The sequence below is a fragment of the Plasmodium gonderi genome, assembly GCF_002157705.1.
Source record: "Plasmodium gonderi DNA, contig: Chr07, whole genome shotgun sequence".
Classification (NCBI taxonomy): Eukaryota; Apicomplexa; class Aconoidasida; order Haemosporida; family Plasmodiidae; genus Plasmodium; species Plasmodium gonderi.
In genome coordinates, this window is record NW_021628932.1 from 687,264 (window position 1) to 707,300 (window position 20,037).

Below are 20,037 nucleotides of genomic sequence, written 5' to 3' on the forward strand. Positions count from 1 at the left end.
AAGCACATAACAGCATAAAAACTTCTACAAAAATTAAACACTTATGAAATGGTAAAAGCGTGAAAACGTGAACAAACTTCCATTTACTTTAAAAAAAAAAAAAAAAAAAAAGACAAATACTTAATAAGAAATATTAATTCGAATAATTAACTACACGTTATTATCAAATAATTGCATAAAAAGCAAAAAAAAAAAAAAAAAAAAAAATTTCTTCCTTTTTTTTTTTTTTTTTTTTTTTTACTTGTACTAAAATGAAGGAAGTAAATAATTAAAAATATATGTATCAAAAAGTCGAGTCGGCTGAATATTGGGTAGAAACTCAGGTTCATGAAGACGAAAAAAGAGGACAAACGAGAAGAGAAGTATAAGGAAAAAATAAAAAACAAAAAAATACTGTACTGTATTGTACTTTGCTGTGCTTTGCTATACTGTACTGCACTGTATCACATTTTAATTTTTAATCAATCTCAAAACTTGTTCATTTCTGAGAACACCAAGACACATTACTACGTCAGTGGTTCTTCTAGTTCTATTAATTCATCGTTTTCTTTCTTATCAGAGAAATCCTACATAGGGAGTGAAGTAGACATATGGGAGAAAAAAAAAAAAATAAAGTAAAATAAAATAAAATATCAACATGTATGCATATATTTTTATTTCCTCCTTTTTTTTCTTCTTCATTACCAAAAAATTTGCATAAAAGAGTAGTAGAAAGCCTATAAAACTGGAATATAAAATCATGGTGAATCCAGCTCTGCACGTTGGGAAAATCGTTGAAATGAAATAATAACGTGAAAACAGTTTTGAAAAATGCAAATGCAGGCATGTCTAAACAGATAAGCAGAAGAACAGATAAGCAGAAGAACAGATAAGCAGAAGAACAGAGAAGCAGAAGAACAGATAAGCAGAAGAACAGATAAGCAGAAGAACAGAGAAGCAGAAGAACAGATAAGCAGAAGAACAGATAAGCAGAAGAACAGAGAAGCAGAAGAACAGAGAAGCAGAAGAACAGAGAAGCAGCTGAAAAGAGAAGCAACTGAACAGAGAAGCAGCTGAACCACTGCTCAGTTGCAGGGGTGCAAGAATTGTTCAATGAATACTTCAAGGCAAGTCGGTTGTCGTTGGTGTATTTGTGCATAATGTCCATAATAATTCCGGATAGTAGAGGTGCAGAGAACCATCCAAACACATTGTATATAATTTGCGAGACTGCTGAAGATAGGCTCTTTTGGTGATTATTCACACAGGATAGGAGCATTCCTATGAAAATAGATCAAGATGGGGGGGAGGGGCGACAGAAAAAAAAAAATTACATATATGTATATATTTGTATGTATCTATGTATGTATCTATGTATGTATCTATGTATGCATGTATGCATGTATGCATGTATGCATGTATCTATGTATGCATATGCATGTATATGCATATACCGTGCGTATGCTGGAGGGAACGCGCCCACAGATGTGGAAAAATTTATCGGACCCCGATTCTATGCATACGCGGGAAGAACCATACCTACTGCAACAGGGACAAGAGCAGAACCGGTGAAGAGGCAGAGCCAGAGAGAAATGGAGAAAAAGATAAAATTGTTCAAGTGTGCTGAGAGGATTCCAAAAATACAGGCAGAAATAGCAAATGCTGTGGCAACTTTAATAGTTTTCGAATAATTTGTATTTTTATATCCACCAAATAAATCACATACAAAACCACCAAACCAAACCCCTGATGTGGGTGAAGTCAAAAAACATAAGGTAGATACTGTAACAATTTTAATTTTTTCTGTTAACAAGACAACTGACATATATTCTGTAATCCAGAACTGTATCCCAGTGACAACAAAATATAAATTACTCATCCCTAATGTTATAATAATATATAATTTATTGTTTAGCAATTTTTTGACCTCTTTAAAAGTTTTTTTTAAAACATTTGTTTTTTTCTCCATAATATAAGTTGCAGATCGATTAAAATTTCTTTTGAATGTGTTACTTGAAGATTCATAATAGAATTTCCTGGAACCTTTAAATTTTATTCTTTCCATTGAATTCATCATAGAATATTTTGAATATCCCTTTACAGAGTCAAATTGGTGTATATTTTGGTTATATCCTTCTTGATACGTATTATCATACATATCATTTTGCAAGGTAATGTTTTTGTCTTTGATTTGTTTTTTTATTTCATTTCTGCTTACATTATTGATAGTACTCATCGTAAGATTTGCAGTTGTTATCCCCTCTTCATCACTTTCGCTATTCACACTTGCACTAGAACTAATATTTATCATATCTGATGGGATGAAAATCATAATAAAAAACAATGGAATCAACAAAAATGCTTGTATCAAAAAGGGAGACCTCCAGGTGGTAAAAAAGGTAACATTAGAAAAAGGAGAATTTTGATTACTGTACGAATAAGAATTGTTTGATAAAATTCCACCTAAGAAATATCCAAATACAGTTCCTCCTATGGAAGCTAATTGTATATAAGACATCCATTGGGTAGCTTTTTCACGTGGAGAGAATTCATCTACCCAGACTGGTAGATAAACAACTGGAATTGCTTGACATAAACCATTTACAAATCTTGATATATACATAAAGGTAATACAATTTGCATGACTAAATATGTACAAAGATATAGATAGTAAAAGGGTACTAATTGTAACCAATAATTTTGCTGTCACCAATTCAAAAAGAACACTAGCTATTATTGTTCCAATTATTAAACCAAAATAGACTAGACTACCTAATAATGATTGTTCAATGTAACTTAATGGGAAATCCTTTTGAATTTCTTCCAATGTAACAGGTATAGCACCATGATCATAATTACACAAAACCGATATACATATCATCAATATTAACGTTAGTTGTAGTATATGTTCATTTGTTGTTTTACCCCTCAATTGTTGAATCAGTGTGCTGGAAATCATGTATTTATTATAATCCTCTTTGTTTATTTCCTCTTTGTTTATTTCCGCTTTGTTTACTTCTTCTTCGTTATTTTCACCTACGTTTTTCTCCTCCTGTTGATGAAGCATTGTATAATCATATTCATTTCCCTTCCAGGAATAATTAAAACAATTTATCTCTTGTGATTTTCTTTCATTTTGTTGTGTCAGAATAGACGACACCATGGATGTTAACAAGCCACTGTAGCTTAAATTCCCTTTCTTCGTGTAATAATTATTTTTTCCATTTTTCCATGAATTACCTTTCTTTTCCTTGTGACGATACAATTCACATGGATCTCCTCCTCCTTCTCGTCTGTTTAAGCTATCTTCACTCATTACACCAATTTCTTTTTCCCGAGTATTTTTCTCATTTTTCTCATTTTTCTCCATATAAACCGTTTGTGTGTTTTGGATATTTCTAACACTTCTTTCTGCGTTCTTTTCATGTTCGTTACCTTCTCTAAAAAAACTGTGCACATTTTTCATGTCTTCCATGTTTTTTTCTTCATGCTCCTGTTCATATTCCTGTTTGCAGTTTTTTTTTTTTTTTTTTTTTTTTTTATTTTTTTCCCCTTCACTTGGGTCCCCATCATTTTCATGTGTTGAAGGAGTATTCACTGGAATGACAAATTTTAAATTATTATTTTTGTTTATTTTGTCGCTATGATTCTTCAGGCTGTTTCTCCTAACCTTATTTTTGACAACACACTTTTTGGGAACGTTCTGCTCATCATTTCGAAGGGATATATTTTTCACAAATACTTTGTGACCTTTTTGTTTATACAAACCTATATTCTCCCCCTCATTTAATTTAGCATTTTTCATTTTGTATTCATTACTTGGGTGCACAACACCTACTATATGGTCTGGTTGTATCCTTTTCTCCAAGACACATTTATTTTTTTCCTTCTCTTGTGGCATTCCATGCATTATATTTCTGTTCATGTTGAACTGCTGAATGTACTTGTATCCATTGGGATCCTCATAAGAAGAATGTTCATTTGGAAATTTGTAAGAAATACAATTTTTTAAAAGTAAAGAACTTCTTGTTCTAGTACCTTTATGAGGTATGCTATTGTTTCCTTCAGAATTAAAAGTAACATAATTAGCATCACGCGATGATGCATTTTTTGGATGGGAATGGAAAATATTATGATGCATATGTCTTACAGAATCGACAGAGTTAGCACATTGAGTTGGGATCAAATATTCATGGGTTTTCACAGAATTATCATAATCATTCATGATATTCCTCATTATCATATAATTATCATGTGTAATGTACGATTCTTTTTGAAGCCTGATATTACTGCAATTATTTATATTCTTCATTCTTTCATTCATATTTAACTTGTTTTGAATGAATACATTTTTTGCACATACCAAATTTCTATTTGTCTGTTTCCCCATATGCTCATTATTTATGGGTACACAATTCCTCACAGAGTCACGATGTTGTCTTGTTTTATTTTCCTCCTGGGGAATGTGAGCAAAGCAGTTGTTGTTCATATCGCTAGATGAAGGGTGTAAACTGTTTATATAAACTTCCTTAAGATGACAATGTCCAGTGTTAGGGCTGGTAACTGAATTCTCATAATTACAAATTCTATTGCTATGATCAACTTTCGAAAATTCTCCTTGTCTATGTATTTCTCTATTTATTAAATCATTTGAAATAATTCCTCCATGGAAACTATAATTTGATATAGAATTATTTTCACTAATTCCAGTTGAGTTTTTTAGAATATATTCCTCCCCACACCCTTGATAGATAGTATAACTACTCAAGGTATCTGTATTTATGTTATTCAATACAGCTCCTTGAACTGATCCTATATGTGGAAGGAATTGCTTCTTTATACCTTTATCCGTTACATTACTATATTGGGTAGATAACAATTGATGATATACATTTCTATTGTTCTCATAATTTTTATTTTGTATATCCAACTCGTAAATCTCACTCTTCGGTGTTGAAACGTCACTATTAATAATGAGAGGAAATCTCTGAGTAATAGTTATTACCTCACTCCTTTTTCTATCATCTGATATATTTTCTTTCACGTTATCATAACAATATGTACTTTTTTCATTAACATGTGCATTTAATTTGTCAATATAAAAACTCTTTTCTTCATTTTCCACATTTCTCATTTCGTTCATTTTTCCATTTTCTGCTGCATGAACACTATTGTTCTCTTTGTTCATATTTTTTTTTAACCTATTATTTTCATCCATTTATTTGGCATTTATCACGTTTCTTCGTTATTGTCTGTTCTCGGATTGGAGAAGCTTCTTCTAGGTGTTTTTTTTTTTTTTTTTTTTTCCTTCCCCCCCAATTTATATATTACACACAGGAGTGTGCGTGGTGGTGGGGGGGAAAAAAATATAGTGTATTTGTGTGATCTGATTGCCCTGGAAATTAACTTATAATTACTTTTTAATTTATTCAAATTGGTTCTAATTATTTATTCGTGGAACATATGATGATTATTTCTACCACTGATTAGTTCAACTGTCCTTGTGTTACTTCTATATTGAATTTTACAAAACGGTGTTCCCTTTATTACTATAACTCTAATAGTTATCTTACATAAATGTGCATATCTTGATGTGCCTTTTAAAAGTGGAAACAGTGCTGTTCATAGAGAGAGAGAGAGGAAAAAAAAAAAAAAAAAAAAAAAAAAAAAAAAAAAGACATGCATGCATGGTTGAACAAAGCTTTCTACTATTACGTACATCCTTTCACTGTTTCTATGTGTAGAAAATCCTAATAGCATTTTCAATCTTGTAAAAATATAACCGTTACATATATTCATACTATAGTGTATCATACACAGTGAAAATATATCTCAATTGAAAAGAAATTCAAGTATAAGGGGGGGGGGGGGGTATATATTCCCTTGTCCTTTCATTTAACTTGGGTTAGCCAAATAATCGATCATTTGATAATCTATCCATTCTCCCCTTCCTGCGCATGCATACGTGTGTATGCTCACGTACAAGTTTGTACATATATATATATATATATATATATATATATATATATATATATATATAAATGTATGCATACGCACATACATATACATATATGTGTGTTTTTTTTTTTTATTTTTTTATTTACTATCTCTACGGGGGCCCTAACACTCCGGTGCAAAAATGTCTATTCGATCGTGCTGAAGCAACTGTGCAGGAGAAGTACATGACAACTGCATAAGCAGTTTGCACAAGCGATGAGGTGATTGAAGATTCAAGCAGCTGCTAACATTTGCGTTTTCCTTCAGGATGGCAAAGTGAATATGTGTGCATACGTTAAACATTTGTGACGCACACATTTCCATTCATTGTATATATACATATATACATACATACATACATACATACATACATACATACACACACACACACACACACACACACATGTAGCTGCACGCGAAGGTAAGAAATTCTTCGCTGTTGGTTACAGTCGATATTAATAATTCTGCATTTGTTTTGTTTTTTATTACTTATGTTTTTTTTCTTTTCATTCATTTTTTTCCTTTTTCAGTGCGATGTTAATTTTTTTTTTTTTTTTTTTTTTTTTTTTTTTCCTTCCCCTTTTTTTTTTTTTTTTTTTTTTTTTTTTTTTTTTTTGAAAAACTAATCACACTTTTGCACATGCGGTATGATAAAAAAAAAAAAAAAAAGTCAACAAAAAGTAAAAAAAAAACGTCAAAAAAAAGCAAAAAAAACGTCAAAAAAAAGCAAAAAAAACGTCAAAAAAAAGCAAAAAAAACGTCAAAAAAAAGCAAAAAAAACGTCAAAAATGTCAAAAAAATTTGTGAAATATTTTGTCCATAATTAGTCCAAAAAAATAATCAAAAGTTAGTGCAAATTTTGCCAAAAATATATACATGCTATGGTAGATTAGGAAATTTATTATTTTTTATTTTTTACAAAACCCGTGCTACAATCACCTAAAATTCTTCATTCTAAAACGTGGCATTTTATCCCATTCTATTTTGTTACTTATGTTGTGTTGTCTTTTCGAAATATGACTTTCCATATTGTGTTATGGCAAAATATGTACTTTTTTTTTTTGCTTGACATATTTTAACATTTTGGATGTGTTTGCTTTTTTGTGCCTACCTACGGGGTCCCCTTTTTCATGTTGCACAAATTTTGTTGCAACTTCAGGAACAGCATTTACTTTTTATTTTTCTTTTTACATTAAATTTGTAGCAGTTTTGTAGAACACCTATTGGAAAAAATTTCTGTGCAAAATTTTCACATGTATAAACTGGGCTATTACGTGGGAAGAGAGGGGGGGGGGGAGTTACATATACATATATATATATATATATATATATAGTATTATTCTCCGTCGTTCCTTCTCTCTCGTTTGTCCATTCTTATATTTTGGTTCATGGAAAAAGTGTTTCTGTCCCCTTCCATCCCTATCCCAATGGGTGCGACAATGTATAAACATGTATGCTCATGAAAATATGAAAACTTCTTCGGGAATTAAACTTATGAATGTGTTTAATGACATAAAAGCGTGTATATATATAAATTAATACAAACACACGTGCACAGATATAGGCATGTGTGAGTAGTGTTTCTAACCATTCATTTAATCTACATCCTTATGTGGAAATTTAGGTTTTTATTTTTTATACCCATTTTGATATAATGCATTATGAAGGGAAAAAAAAAAAAAATTTATAAGAAACCAAAGATAAACGATGAAAACATGATCGCTTTGCTTAAAAACCGTGTCAAACTTATTCCATTGAAAATGATGCTTAAAAGGATAAGAAAAGAAAAAAAAAAAAAAAAAAAAAGGAAAGAAAAGGGATAAGAAAACATCAAGTGTAAAACCTGAAACGCTAGTAAATGCATGTCTCTTCCAACAAATAGTTGTGAGAGGTATACATCATAAGACATTTTTAGGAAAAAGAACTCGAAAGGTGAAAATTTTAACATGAGAAATGAAACATATTACAGAGGTACTAATGAATGTCGGAGAGAAATGTTATCCCCAGACAGACACCCCACACACACGCACGATTGCTTTTCCGTTAAGCTTTATTTGCATGTGTGCTTCACTACAATTTGGTAAAAATATGTTGCTCTAAAAAAACTATGAACAAATTGTCCTAATTTTTTATGCCCTTTTTTTTTTTTTTTTTTTGGTTCTCGTGACTTCAGTATAAAATTATTAATTCCTTGTAGCACTGATCTATGGTCAAGTTTAAATCTTTAATTTGCGCGCTTTTTAAAAAGAGTTACCAAACTGGAAAAAAGACAAATTAATATAAAAAAAAAAAAAAAAATTATACACTTCCCACCTGACATTTTCAGATTTTTTTTTATGTCCTACATGCACTTTTATGTATATGCCTTTTTTCTTTTCTTTTTTTTTCGTTTCATTTTTTTCTGCCTTTGGTCACATTTTTGCTCCGTTTTTTTTTTAAGCTTTCTATGAATTTATTTAATTCCTTTTTAACTCCCTCCCCCATCACTGCACGTGGTGTGCTCCAAGATATCACAGTTGTTGCTCATTTTGCAGCATCTCGAGAAGCTGTAAAAAAATAAAATGTGTTATACGAATTTACATCCCCATGTGCAACCCAATTAATCTGTGATACATATATCCATATGCACACACAATATCCCTTTTAACAATAAATGGTGATGTAGTTCAAAATTTTTCAATAAATAGTGAACCAAACGTGTGCTAAGCTTGTAAAGTATGATTTGATGCATGCAAATAAAAAAAATAAAATAAACACTTTGCATAAATCTCACGAACATTTTTTTAAATAACATCCTCCTTTGAGGGTATGTCCAAAAGCTTGCAAAATTTCACAAGTAGCAACATAAAAAAGTAAAAGGAAAAAGAAAAAAAAAAAATAATAAAATTGTTTCATTTAATTTGGTATAATCTCAATATTTTTTATTTATTTTTAATTACAGCATATTTCATTCTTTATAATTTAATTGCATGAAATATTATTTATTTCCAGTTAATCTCATGAAATTTCATTTATTTTCACCTAATTTTAAATAAACCAAAATTAGGATAACAATTGAAGAAGTCTTTAGGACACAATCTCCCTGTTTTTTTTTTTTTTTTTTTTTTTTGGTCCAAGCACATCATTGATTTTTGTGCCCTGGCTAGAAGCCTAACAAATGAATGTATGTTGGTGCTCAAATAGGCGTTTTTACATAAACATACCAATAATTTAAAAAAAAAAAAATAAATAAAAAAAAAATAAAATATAAAATAAAATAAAAACCTTTTTTTTAAATTTCTTCAATAGTTGAACATTCACAAGAGCTACATAAAAACAATGGCGCTTATTTGTATTGGTTCTGTTTGTTTTTCTTTACTACACGTGGGGGCTATAATTTTGTTTATCCTTAATTACTTTTATGCACACTTTAAGAAGTATCTACCGGAATTTTTAACGGGTGGCCAAGGTGATAATTATATTTGATGCATCATGCATGTTCATTCATTTAACTCATGTGGCCGCGTGCCCATTTTTTTTCTACATTCCTGTTTTTACACATTTTTCAGTAATTTGTCAAGTTCAACCCTATTCCTCCGTGAGCAAAACACTCCTGTGTGATCGTATGTTTATGCTATGTTGCACTATGATATGAATTTTTTTTTTTCTTTTTTTTTTTTTTTTTCTTGCGTATCACAATTTACCACGGATGTGTCACTTCATACATGTGTATACCCCATGCCTCACCAAATGCAGAAAAGGGCAAACAAATTGAAGAGGCTTTGAAATGCAGGCAGAAAAACAAGGATGTAAGGGATTAAAAATAAAAAGAGATACGACAAAATGGAAAAATAGAGAAAATATTCAAATGAACGTGTTCAATTGTCAACATGGACACATAAAAAATGTTATATCACCCATTAGTTCTCTTCTAATGAGACGAAAAAGTGTTAATTAAAAACATGTACCTTTTTTTTTTTTTTTTTTTTATTAAAGTATTCTGAAGGCACATATATCGATTTAGAGGATGGGAAAAAATTAAGTGATGTATTGAACTCAACCCAAAACATCTCTGCAGTTGTGAAATTCGGAGCCACTTGGTGCAAACCATGTAACAAAATTAGACGATATTTTAAGGTATGAGGGGAAAAAAAGAAGAATATTTTCACCACTCCCCCTTGTGACACTAATGATATATTGTGCGGTCAACTGTTGGGAAATGCATATGTATAGCACACATAGAACATGCACAAATGCATATGTATAGAAAACATAGAACGCACGCAGGAATCTCATTTCCGTTGCTGGAGCGGGAGAATTGTTACACCTTATATATTTTCTTCTTTTTTCCCGTCCTTCCTGCTCGCCCCAGTATTTGTATCCTGCACAAATGGCAAGTTTAACTTAAAAATTTCGCCACCACCACCCTTCCATTTCCTCTCTCGCAGAACCAAATCATCACCTATGCAGTGACCCTTATTGATGTGGACGTGGACATTCACGAAACGTTAAGGGATGAGCACAACATTAAAGTCTTACCGACCCTTTTATTTTACGTCCAGATAAAAAATAAATGGGTTTTGACAGAAAGGGTATATATGCATATGTACATTCAGGCGTACATGCACAAGTACACACATGCTTACATATATTTTTGCACATTATTGGAAAAAGCAGAAATTTCATGAGTTGTGCAAACAAGGAAGAGTGTGGTTAAACCTTTATGCACGCAGAGGAGGATGGTGGCGAGTATGGCACTTTCACATAGAGCTCATTTTCATCATGTATTTTTTTTATTTTTACTTTTCCTCCATTATTTAAAGTCTTTACACATTTTCCTTCTTCCCAATATTTGATAACCGCAGATTGAAGGATCTAATCAAGCAGACATAGAAAAGGCTTTCCAAAAATATAGTGTTCTAAAGGAAAGTTAAATTTATATCGAAGATCAAAAATTCGAACAACCAACCTTTTCACTATCATACATGACTCTGCAAAAAAAAAAAAAAAAAAAATATATATTAATCTGTATTCAGTGATGTATATATATATTTTTGTATCCCATTCATACTCCACAAAATATGTGGGGTGTATTTCATTCTTTGCTGCATTACGATTTTTTCCTTAAGGAGGTGTGACAGAAATGTGCATCATAAATAGGACTACTCACTGGTGTATTCGAACATGGGAAGAACACTCGTCTCCCCCGCGTAAATAAACACATGAATGAATATATGTACAGTTGAATAATGTACACATAGATGAATAATACATGCATAATTTCATTCATACCTACATAATTAAGTATGTACATGTATATCCTACACATACCCATAAATCATGACTTGCATGTGCACCTTTTTTTTATCACTTTTTTTTTTTTTTTTTTTTTTTTTTTGTTTGATGATTATGCCCCTTTTTCTCGTCCACCCCTGAGAAAAATTTTTGTAATTATTTTTTGGCACATACTATATATACTCTTAGTTCATCCATACATGCACACATCCATATGTAAAACACTATTCATACATAGCACTTTGTTGTGCTGTGATAAAAATGGAACAGAAAAAAAAGTAAGGGGGTGGGGTGGGGGAATATTGCCGTTAAATATGTTTTCTTATTCGTATCTCTATTTTGCATTCCTAATTGAGTATTATCTCTATAGAGATATTATATTTTTATTTTTTGAAAACCGTGTTATTGTTGCTAAATTATTACGGGTAGCAACAAATTCGAGAGTCCATTATTCCCCAGACTTTTTTATAGAGAGTAGCGCACCCATTTATATTTCATATATGTTGTCAACGTGTACGACTCTCGTCTTCCTTTATTCAAAATAGTTAAATGCAAAATGAACATAACTGTTTTTTAATCAAATGTGCACAATGGGTAATTTTTGTAAAATTTGAAAAAAAAAAAAAAAAAAAAAAAAAAAAATCATTTTTGTGCAGAATCTACATTATTAAAACGCAACGTGAAACTACAAAACGATTAGCATGTTGAAAATTCATAAGTGAAAGTTAAACCCTCTTATTTGTGGTGTTAATGAGAAAGCCTTTTCATTTAAAGTATTATTTATTTTTATTTTTTTTTTTCATTTTTCTAATATAGTAATTGCTCGTTCATTTTTTTTTTTTTTTGTTGAATATTTTCACATTTTCACATTTTCTTCATGCCCTTATTCCCATATTTCCACATAATTGACATAATATAACTGCACTCAAAGAGAATGACGAGTATGGATGGGATAAAAAAAATAAAATGCTTTTGAACAGTAAAAAACATGGAATACAAAAAAAGTTTACGTTAGTATTTTTCTTACTTATATTGTATGATAAGTACTTATTTCGTATTATTTTCTCCTTTGCTATAAACAAGAAACCATTCGCCTTAAATGCCATCTCTGGAAAAAATCACAATGTACTTTTTTAGACTTAACGAGTGATAATCAAAATGTCACGATGGAAGGGGAGAGGAGAGAGTATGAGAGTGAGGAGTGGAAGGGACATCTAAACGGTGTAGCAAATCGATTAATGGGTGGCTGCCTAGCAAATGCATAGTGTTAAACAAATCAAGAATGTGTAGAAAAACTATCTCCATAAGGGTTGGGGTTTTTTATTCCGCGCACGTATTCTGATTCGTCAAAATGGGCTACGTTCGTGTTTGTCAGATTGTTTGTTAGTTAAAATTCTATCTTGCTTCTTTGCTGGCTTTATTCCTTTTTCTGCCCTCGTTGTGATCCCGATTTGTCAAAAGGGGACTCATCTGAGAGTTACACCTACCTCCTAGAAAATCTTCAGGGGGGAAGGAGGATGCACATAATAAATGTGTTCTCACGAGAGGAAAAAAAAAAAAAAAAAAAAAAAATACATGCACATACACATACACATACACATACACATATACATACACATACACATACACATGCACATATACATAAACATATATGCATGGTCAAATGTGGGTCCATATATTTGTGTTTAAAAATGAATACACATATGAGGTATCCCCATCAGTTTCATCTTGTATAAGACAAAGTAATAACATTCGTCACACTATCTGTATTATCACATATCCATCTTTTATCAGGGAAATAAATCGACGTTGCAAGATAACAGGAAGATTTTGGTGGAAATTGGAAACAGCATAAAAGAACAGAATATGCAAAAGTCATTATCAAATTTAGATGAACTCTTTGAATCATATGCTAAAGATAATAAATTGTCTAGAAATATGAGTACCATATGTGGAAATGTTTTAAATTTATGTAGTAAATACAATGATCTTAACAGTATGGTAAGGATTATTGAGAAGATGAAAAATCATAAAATAGAGATGCTGGAAAATTCATATTTAGCAATTTGTAACTATTATATTACGAATAATTACATATATGAATATTTACTCACGATAAATAAAATGATTGAACGGAACATTACAATAAGGGAAAGATTTTACAAATATATTCTTGTGCATGTGTTGGACTTGCCCTTTAGTGAGGAAGGAGATATAGAGAAGGGTACGTCTAAAAATATTAACAGCATAGGAAAGTGTGGATACGCGTATGAATCGGGACCAAATATAAGGAGTAACAAAAAGGGGCTTGTAAACAAAATGGAACAAGGAGTAGATGACTATATGCATATAAACAATAAAAGATGTAATTTGATAAAGAACATTGACTATAGTAATTTCGAAAAACATGTCAATCATCTGGAAAAATATAACATCCCAGAACTTGATGAAGAAGATAAGAAGTACATACTAAATAACTATCTTCTGATTGACATTTTTAAGCATATGAATGAAAACAAAATAAAAATTAAATTACTTTACATTTTGAAACTTATTCATTATGTATATGAAAATATACAGCATTTGATGAAGAAAAACCAACGACATTTAACACCACAACCTCTTAGGGAATCCTTACTGCCCTCGAAAAGGTCTTTAGAAGGAGGACCTTCACATGAGCATGTACACAGTTATGCAGATGAATTGAGGCCAGGGCAAGTAAAAAAGACCGCAAATGGAGGGTCAAATGGAGGGGCAAGTGGAGATGCAAGCGGAGATACAAGCGGAGATACAAGTGGTGGTGCAAGTGGAGGAACGAGCAAAGGGACAGAGGAACCGCTGGAGGATGGCGAAAAAAGAAACAAACTGCTGAACGATGTCTTGACGGAACAGCTGAGGTGCATACTGGAAGTGTACAAAATGAACTACGAGTCGATGAATATCAACATAAAAAAGTACGAAGAAACTATGGACAATGAAGAAAAGAGAAATATCTACTATCAAGTGAATAAAATTATCAAAAAACTTCCGTTTATAAAGTTAACAGAAAATATAAAATATACATATAACTGTAAAAATTGCGATGAAAACATTAACACCTATTTTCTCTCCCTTAAGCATACAATCATAGTAATTGTGAATGTCATCCTCATTACACACCTTTTCAACAGTAAGGAAATTTTTAAAATTAAGCATTTTTTTTCAATATTGAATGGATCACCTGAGGGGGTAGAGAATGACCAAGCGATCACTTCATCTCACAGTGGGGAATCAACTGAGATAGATAGGTCAGTAGAGCAAACCCGATTAACTGAGTCAGCGGTGAGAGATAGCCGAGGTGAGCATGTCAGCAATGGAAATGTTGTAACTGTTGGAAGTTCTACCCTTAGCAAGATTAAGAGGGACACGAATGATGCCCAAGAAAAAGATGCAGCGGGAACTGCCAATGAAGATAGAGAAAGAAATAAAAATAAGGTGGATCGATCGAATGGAGGCGAAAAATTCGTCCCAGATACAGGAAACATAAGCAAGCTTTTCGAAAAGGGATCCTACACATGCCTCTTAGACGGGGCGAACATTGGATATAACAAGCAGAATGTAGAAAATGGACGATTTAGTTTTTTACAAATAGAAATATTAAAGGAAATTATAAAACAGAAATATAATGAAACCCCTTTGATTATTCTTCCAAAAATATATCACTACAAAAATTCGTTGAAGTATTTCCAACATAATGAAAAAAAAAATGCACACCCAAGTCAGTCAGACATTATCATTCCAAATAAAACGATTAAAATAAAAAGAGGCAGCTCATTGTTTAGCGGAAGTGGCTTTCCTCGAAAGGGCACCAGTGAGAGAGTGGACAATCAGGTAAGAAATGGGACAGAAAATGGGGTAGAAAATGGGGCAGAAAATGGGGTAGAAAATGGGGTAGAAAATGGGGTAGAAAATGGAGAAGAAAATGGGGCAAAAAATGGGGCAGAAAATGGGGCAGAAAATGGGGCAGAAAATGAGGCAGAAAATGGGGCAGAAAATGGAGCAGAAAATGGGGCAAAAAATGGGGCAAAAAATGGGACAGAAAATGAAGATAATATGAATAACACTCATCCAATGTCCTATATTAGACGAATTTTCAACAAACTAGAACCTACGGATGTCGAAATTATTAAAAAGTGGGAGAAGGAAAAATGTTTGTATATATGTAACTATAACATGTACGATGATTATTACTATATCTTAGGGAGTTTAGCAAGAAGTAATAACATTTTTAACATTTACAATTATGTAGATCGACTAGCAAAACATTTTTACAAGTACGAAAATATGAATCACAATATAATTATAGACAATTACACCTTAAGTGGCCATAAAATGGTTTATAATGAGAGAGAAATTTTGCACGTGTATAATAACATAATTTTTGACAAAATAAATAATATCATGGTTTTGGTAAGCAATGAAAATATGAATAAAGAGAAAAAGTATATATCAATGAATGAACAATTCTATAATGACAAAATAAAAAAAAAAAAATATGCAGATGTAAATTTTTTTGAAGAATATAAAAAAAAATTAATATTTAAAGATAAAAACAGTATACCATATTCTGAAAATATTTTTATGGAAACCTACTTTTACAACGCACAAGGAGAAAATCCAATTTATGTACATGAGATAGATAAAGAGAAGGAAAACATGAATGGAGCACAAGGGTTAATTGAGGCACAAGAAGGACCATCAGCATCAAACTCAGATAGTCCAAAAAATATTTGTTCTCAAAAAAATAAATCCAAAGAATATAAAACAGAGTTGAAAGATGAAGACCAATTGAACCAATGTAAGGATAAGGATACCAAAGAACAGGAAGAAAACAAAAACTTCTACTATAGTAATATATATATAAAATGTGTTAAAAATGTTAAAAGCACACAGAAACCAATATATATTTACACAAATGATAAGATGAAAAATCACTACTTTAACGAATACACAAACTACATTTTGAAAAAATGGAAAAAAAAAAGTTTTATATCATTCTATTTTAAACAACCCATATTCCTATCCGATTTGCTAAAGCAGTCAGAAACGAATTCCATAAATATCGATAACTTATTGACTATGTACAAACTTCCCTATGTAAATTTGGAACACTCAAAATTGTACATTGACGATATAGCCTCTTATAGGGACAAAAATATTTACCACATAAAAATTAACACACCAAATAAAACATTTCTGTCTTATCAAAATGAAAACATTCCATTCCTGCAGGGTGGCAGCAGAATCGTTAAATATTTATGTATTGACTTTTCGAAGATGCACAAAAGGTCGGTATAGTTGCCCATGTGCTGAAGGAAGTACTTAAAGAGCAATACAAACAAGGCCATACCAACAAGGCCATACCAACAAGGCCATATCAACAAGGCCATATCAACAAGGCCATATCAACAAGTCCATATCAACAAGGCCATACCAACAAGGCCATATCAACAAGGCCATATCAACAAGGCCATATCAACAAGGCCATATGAACTATAGGGAAGGCCCTAGTCTGTAGTTTCACTTGAATGCCACATGTAGTAGAAATTTTTTTCTTTTTCTTTATTTCTTGCCAATTTTAGTTCGCAAAATTTTTTTTTTTATGATTTTTTCCCTTTTTCCTATTCGTATAAAAAACGTTTATTATTTTTTTTTTACAAAATTTTTAAAAATGAATAAAAAAAAAAAAAAAAAAAAAATCTAAAATGTAGCAAAACAGAAGCAATTTGCTTTTTTTTTTTTTTTTTTTTTAAATTAAACTATTCTTAGAGGGAAAGTTGGCAAGCATCCTCATATGCTACTCCACATAATTGTTCACATCCCGTTCATGCCTCATCAGGTGTTTTGAAATGAGTAACAGTGCTAGGGTTGTACTTAAGTGAACGTGTACGTGGAGGTTAGGGGGAGGGGGGACAGAATGCATGTCTGTCGACTCGTGCGTCTACCCGTTGAGGATTCATCCCCTTATATGTAGTTTAACGAGTGTGGAATTAGCTGCGATGTGATGAAGTCATCACTCTGCGTTCTCTAATAAGGCGTGCTCTAACAAAAATAAAAGGATTGCACGTTCATATTAGAGGTTCACAATACACATTCATATTAGAGGTTCATAATACACGTTCAGATTAAGGGTTCATAATGCACGTTCAAATTGCGCTTTCAAATTATATTTTCATTCGATTTTGATTTGAAAAATATAGAAAATATAGGAGATTTATCTGACAAATGTACCCCCATATGTCGAAGGGATGCCCTCCTCTGAATTCCCCCTTTCTCTTATTACCACGTTTTTACACCTTTACGCCTACGTGATGAATACACACATAAACACGATTTGCAAAGCATCAGGGGAAAATATATTATCGATAATGACTCACCAACTGCTTCTGAGCTTTCACATTGTTCATAATAATGTAATAAATTTGTTCGTAGTTATCCGTTCCAAAAAAACTTTTCAGTTGATCCTCTTTTATGTCATCTACTTGAAATATTGCATGAACTGTTACAGAATGGATTGGTAAAAAAAAGAGGGGGGGGAGGGGGAGAATTAAAAAGTTTTTTTCATGTTAATAGTATGTACAGATGAGGCACTACTGTATAGTGTATTTATGTAGAGGTATACGTAGAGCATAAACTTCTTTTCCTTTCTCTTTTTTGTTCTCATTTTTGTTCTTTTTTTTTTTTTTTTTTTTACGATAATTTGTTAGTTCGCTTGGACTAATCAATGTGTCATTATAGTCCGCGTTATGGACGGGTAGCTTCTGCTTTCTTTCCCAGGGCAAAAGTTCCAATTCACAAACTGATTTTAAAATTGTTTTATCTCTGTAAATTGAAAAGGAGAGGAAATGATAAACAGGATGAATGCATCTATTAGTGCATTATTCTCATCTTCATACGATTCTGCATTCTGACTTTTTTTTTTTTTTTTTTTTCCTTTTTCCCTTTTCCACTAGGGGTCATATCTTCTACTTTACCTTTTTATAAAAATAATGATCAAAAAGTGAGACAGAAAATCGGCCAGCAATATGTAAAAGCCACCGTGTAAATAGTGTGTTTTTCCAAATCTGTAGTGAAAAAAAAAAAAAAAAAAAAAAAAATCCGTTTATGTTTATATTTCCATGATATTCCGTAAAGTTGTCTGTTTATTTCTCTCTTTTCGAAGCATTTCGACATATTTCAACATAATTCTATCTGTCTCTCTCTATTTGTCTCCATCTCGCTTCTTTTTGATTATTACTCCTTCTGCGTATTGAAGAAAAAGAACGGCGCACCAAAGAGAACCAAATTGGTAATTGTAAGACACACCACCAGGATAATCAGCTTATTGCAAAATCGCACGTGCTTAAGTGCAAACGTTTCAGGATGTTTTCGGAAGTGTGCATATATTAACATCCCTTTAACTATAATTAGGTTTATAGCTACAACTATGAATACCTAATGGTGTGTGTATGAGGGTAGTGGTGATATGAGTTTATATACCCGTGAATATATGTGTATGACTGTATGAGCATAATCGTGCCACATACGCACGTGTATATATATATATACAAATGTGTGATAGGGAAAAGAGACAAAACTGATGTTGTGGAAGAGGGTTCAGATCATAACACTCGGTTGAATGAATTATTACAATTAATAAATAATACTTAAGGAAGTTTATGGAGTTGCATAAAATGTGCCTCATATTCTTTTCATAATTTTTTGTCTTAGATGTTTCTTCGTAATTCTGAAAAATGAGGTAGTACATGACAAATCGTATCAAATGTGTTATGTCGTAGAAAATGAAACAAACATATTACACGTTTTGAAAATTGTCAAAACAAATGTATGTTCATATGTGAGACATTCATATGTTCATGTAGAAATAGGATGATTTATGGGACATCTTCGAGTATGCGTAATTTTTTTTTTTTTTTTTTTTTTTCCTCTTTTTCATTAAACGTAATTTGCCTTTTCTTCCCCTCTTACCTTTTCTTTGTTACAAACATGAGTTTCAAATTTGTACCATGTTATGTACTTGTTATCATTGTAAGGTGCAACGAAAAATATCCCATATCTTGTTTCAAATTCCGGTATTGCCTTAAAAGGGAAAGTATAGAAAAGCACACACTCTTTATGCATTTCAAAAATATGTTATGTTGCAAACTCTCGTGTGTATAAACATGTACATGTGCCACAACAACATGTTGATTTGAAATCAGTTCAGTTATATTTCAGTTGTGAACAAAATTAATTTAAACAAAATAAACACCTCTTCATCACTGTGAATGGAAGGATTCGTACCACAAATAGGGGTAACATCAAGGAAATCAAAAGATACGCACCACTAGAACATAAGGATATTAAAATTCGAATCCAGCTGTTAAATTTGTATGGGTCCATATTATGTCTGATTTATTTGTACATGTATATACGTGCTCAGGTATTCGTAAGCATATGAGAGCATTCACAAACATGTGCATATTAACGCATTCCTATGAACGAGTACTCCCACTGAGGCAGCAATAAAGAAAGACAAACAACTAGCTATTATTTTAAAACTTGTGTGAAACCCATTTGTTCATGAAGAAGACGCAACGTTTTCTGTTCCTCTATATACGAAAAAAAAGATTTCAAATTGTAAATTAAAAATATTTCAGTGATAAACATTTTAGCTGCAAAGTTGTCACCCAATTTTGAATGAAAAACAAAAAAAAAAAAAAAAAAAAAAGAGGAATTTGGAAAATGTAAATGCGCAAAATAACTTTT

At 31.6% G+C, this 20,037-nt stretch overlaps 4 protein-coding genes across 4 annotated transcripts; 2 read left to right on the forward strand and 2 right to left on the reverse strand.

The window, feature by feature from the left end:
- Positions 1–506: 506 nt before the first annotated feature.
- PGO_071390 (sugar transporter) lies at positions 507–5,197 on the reverse strand (the record flags this gene model as incomplete). Its single annotated transcript, XM_028687012.1, has 4 exons — positions 507–566; positions 685–754; positions 1,101–1,260; positions 1,519–5,197. 4 exons carry the CDS (start codon positions 5,195–5,197, stop codon positions 507–509), a joined length of 3,969 nt encoding a protein of 1,322 aa, XP_028542813.1.
- Positions 5,198–9,294: 4,097 nt separating this feature from the next.
- PGO_071400 (thioredoxin 3) lies at positions 9,295–10,889 on the forward strand (the record flags this gene model as incomplete). The annotated part of the gene is made up of 5 exons (XM_028687013.1): positions 9,295–9,424; positions 9,712–9,764; positions 9,952–10,092; positions 10,404–10,547; positions 10,821–10,889. 5 exons carry the CDS (start codon positions 9,295–9,297, stop codon positions 10,887–10,889), a joined length of 537 nt encoding a protein of 178 aa, XP_028542814.1.
- Positions 10,890–12,216: 1,327 nt separating this feature from the next.
- PGO_071410 (hypothetical protein, conserved) lies at positions 12,217–16,587 on the forward strand (the record flags this gene model as incomplete). Its single annotated transcript, XM_028687014.1, has 2 exons — positions 12,217–12,375; positions 13,045–16,587. The coding sequence occupies 2 exons, from the start codon at positions 12,217–12,219 to the stop codon at positions 16,585–16,587; spliced, it is 3,702 nt and encodes a 1,233-aa protein (XP_028542815.1).
- A 1,061-nt stretch (positions 16,588–17,648) lies between these two features.
- PGO_071420 (hypothetical protein, conserved) lies at positions 17,649–19,671 on the reverse strand (the record flags this gene model as incomplete). The annotated part of the gene is made up of 7 exons (XM_028687015.1): positions 17,649–17,788; positions 17,984–18,111; positions 18,264–18,353; positions 18,527–18,723; positions 18,920–19,015; positions 19,258–19,368; positions 19,573–19,671. 7 exons carry the CDS (start codon positions 19,669–19,671, stop codon positions 17,649–17,651), a joined length of 861 nt encoding a protein of 286 aa, XP_028542816.1.
- Between the last annotated feature and the right edge of the window lie 366 nt (positions 19,672–20,037).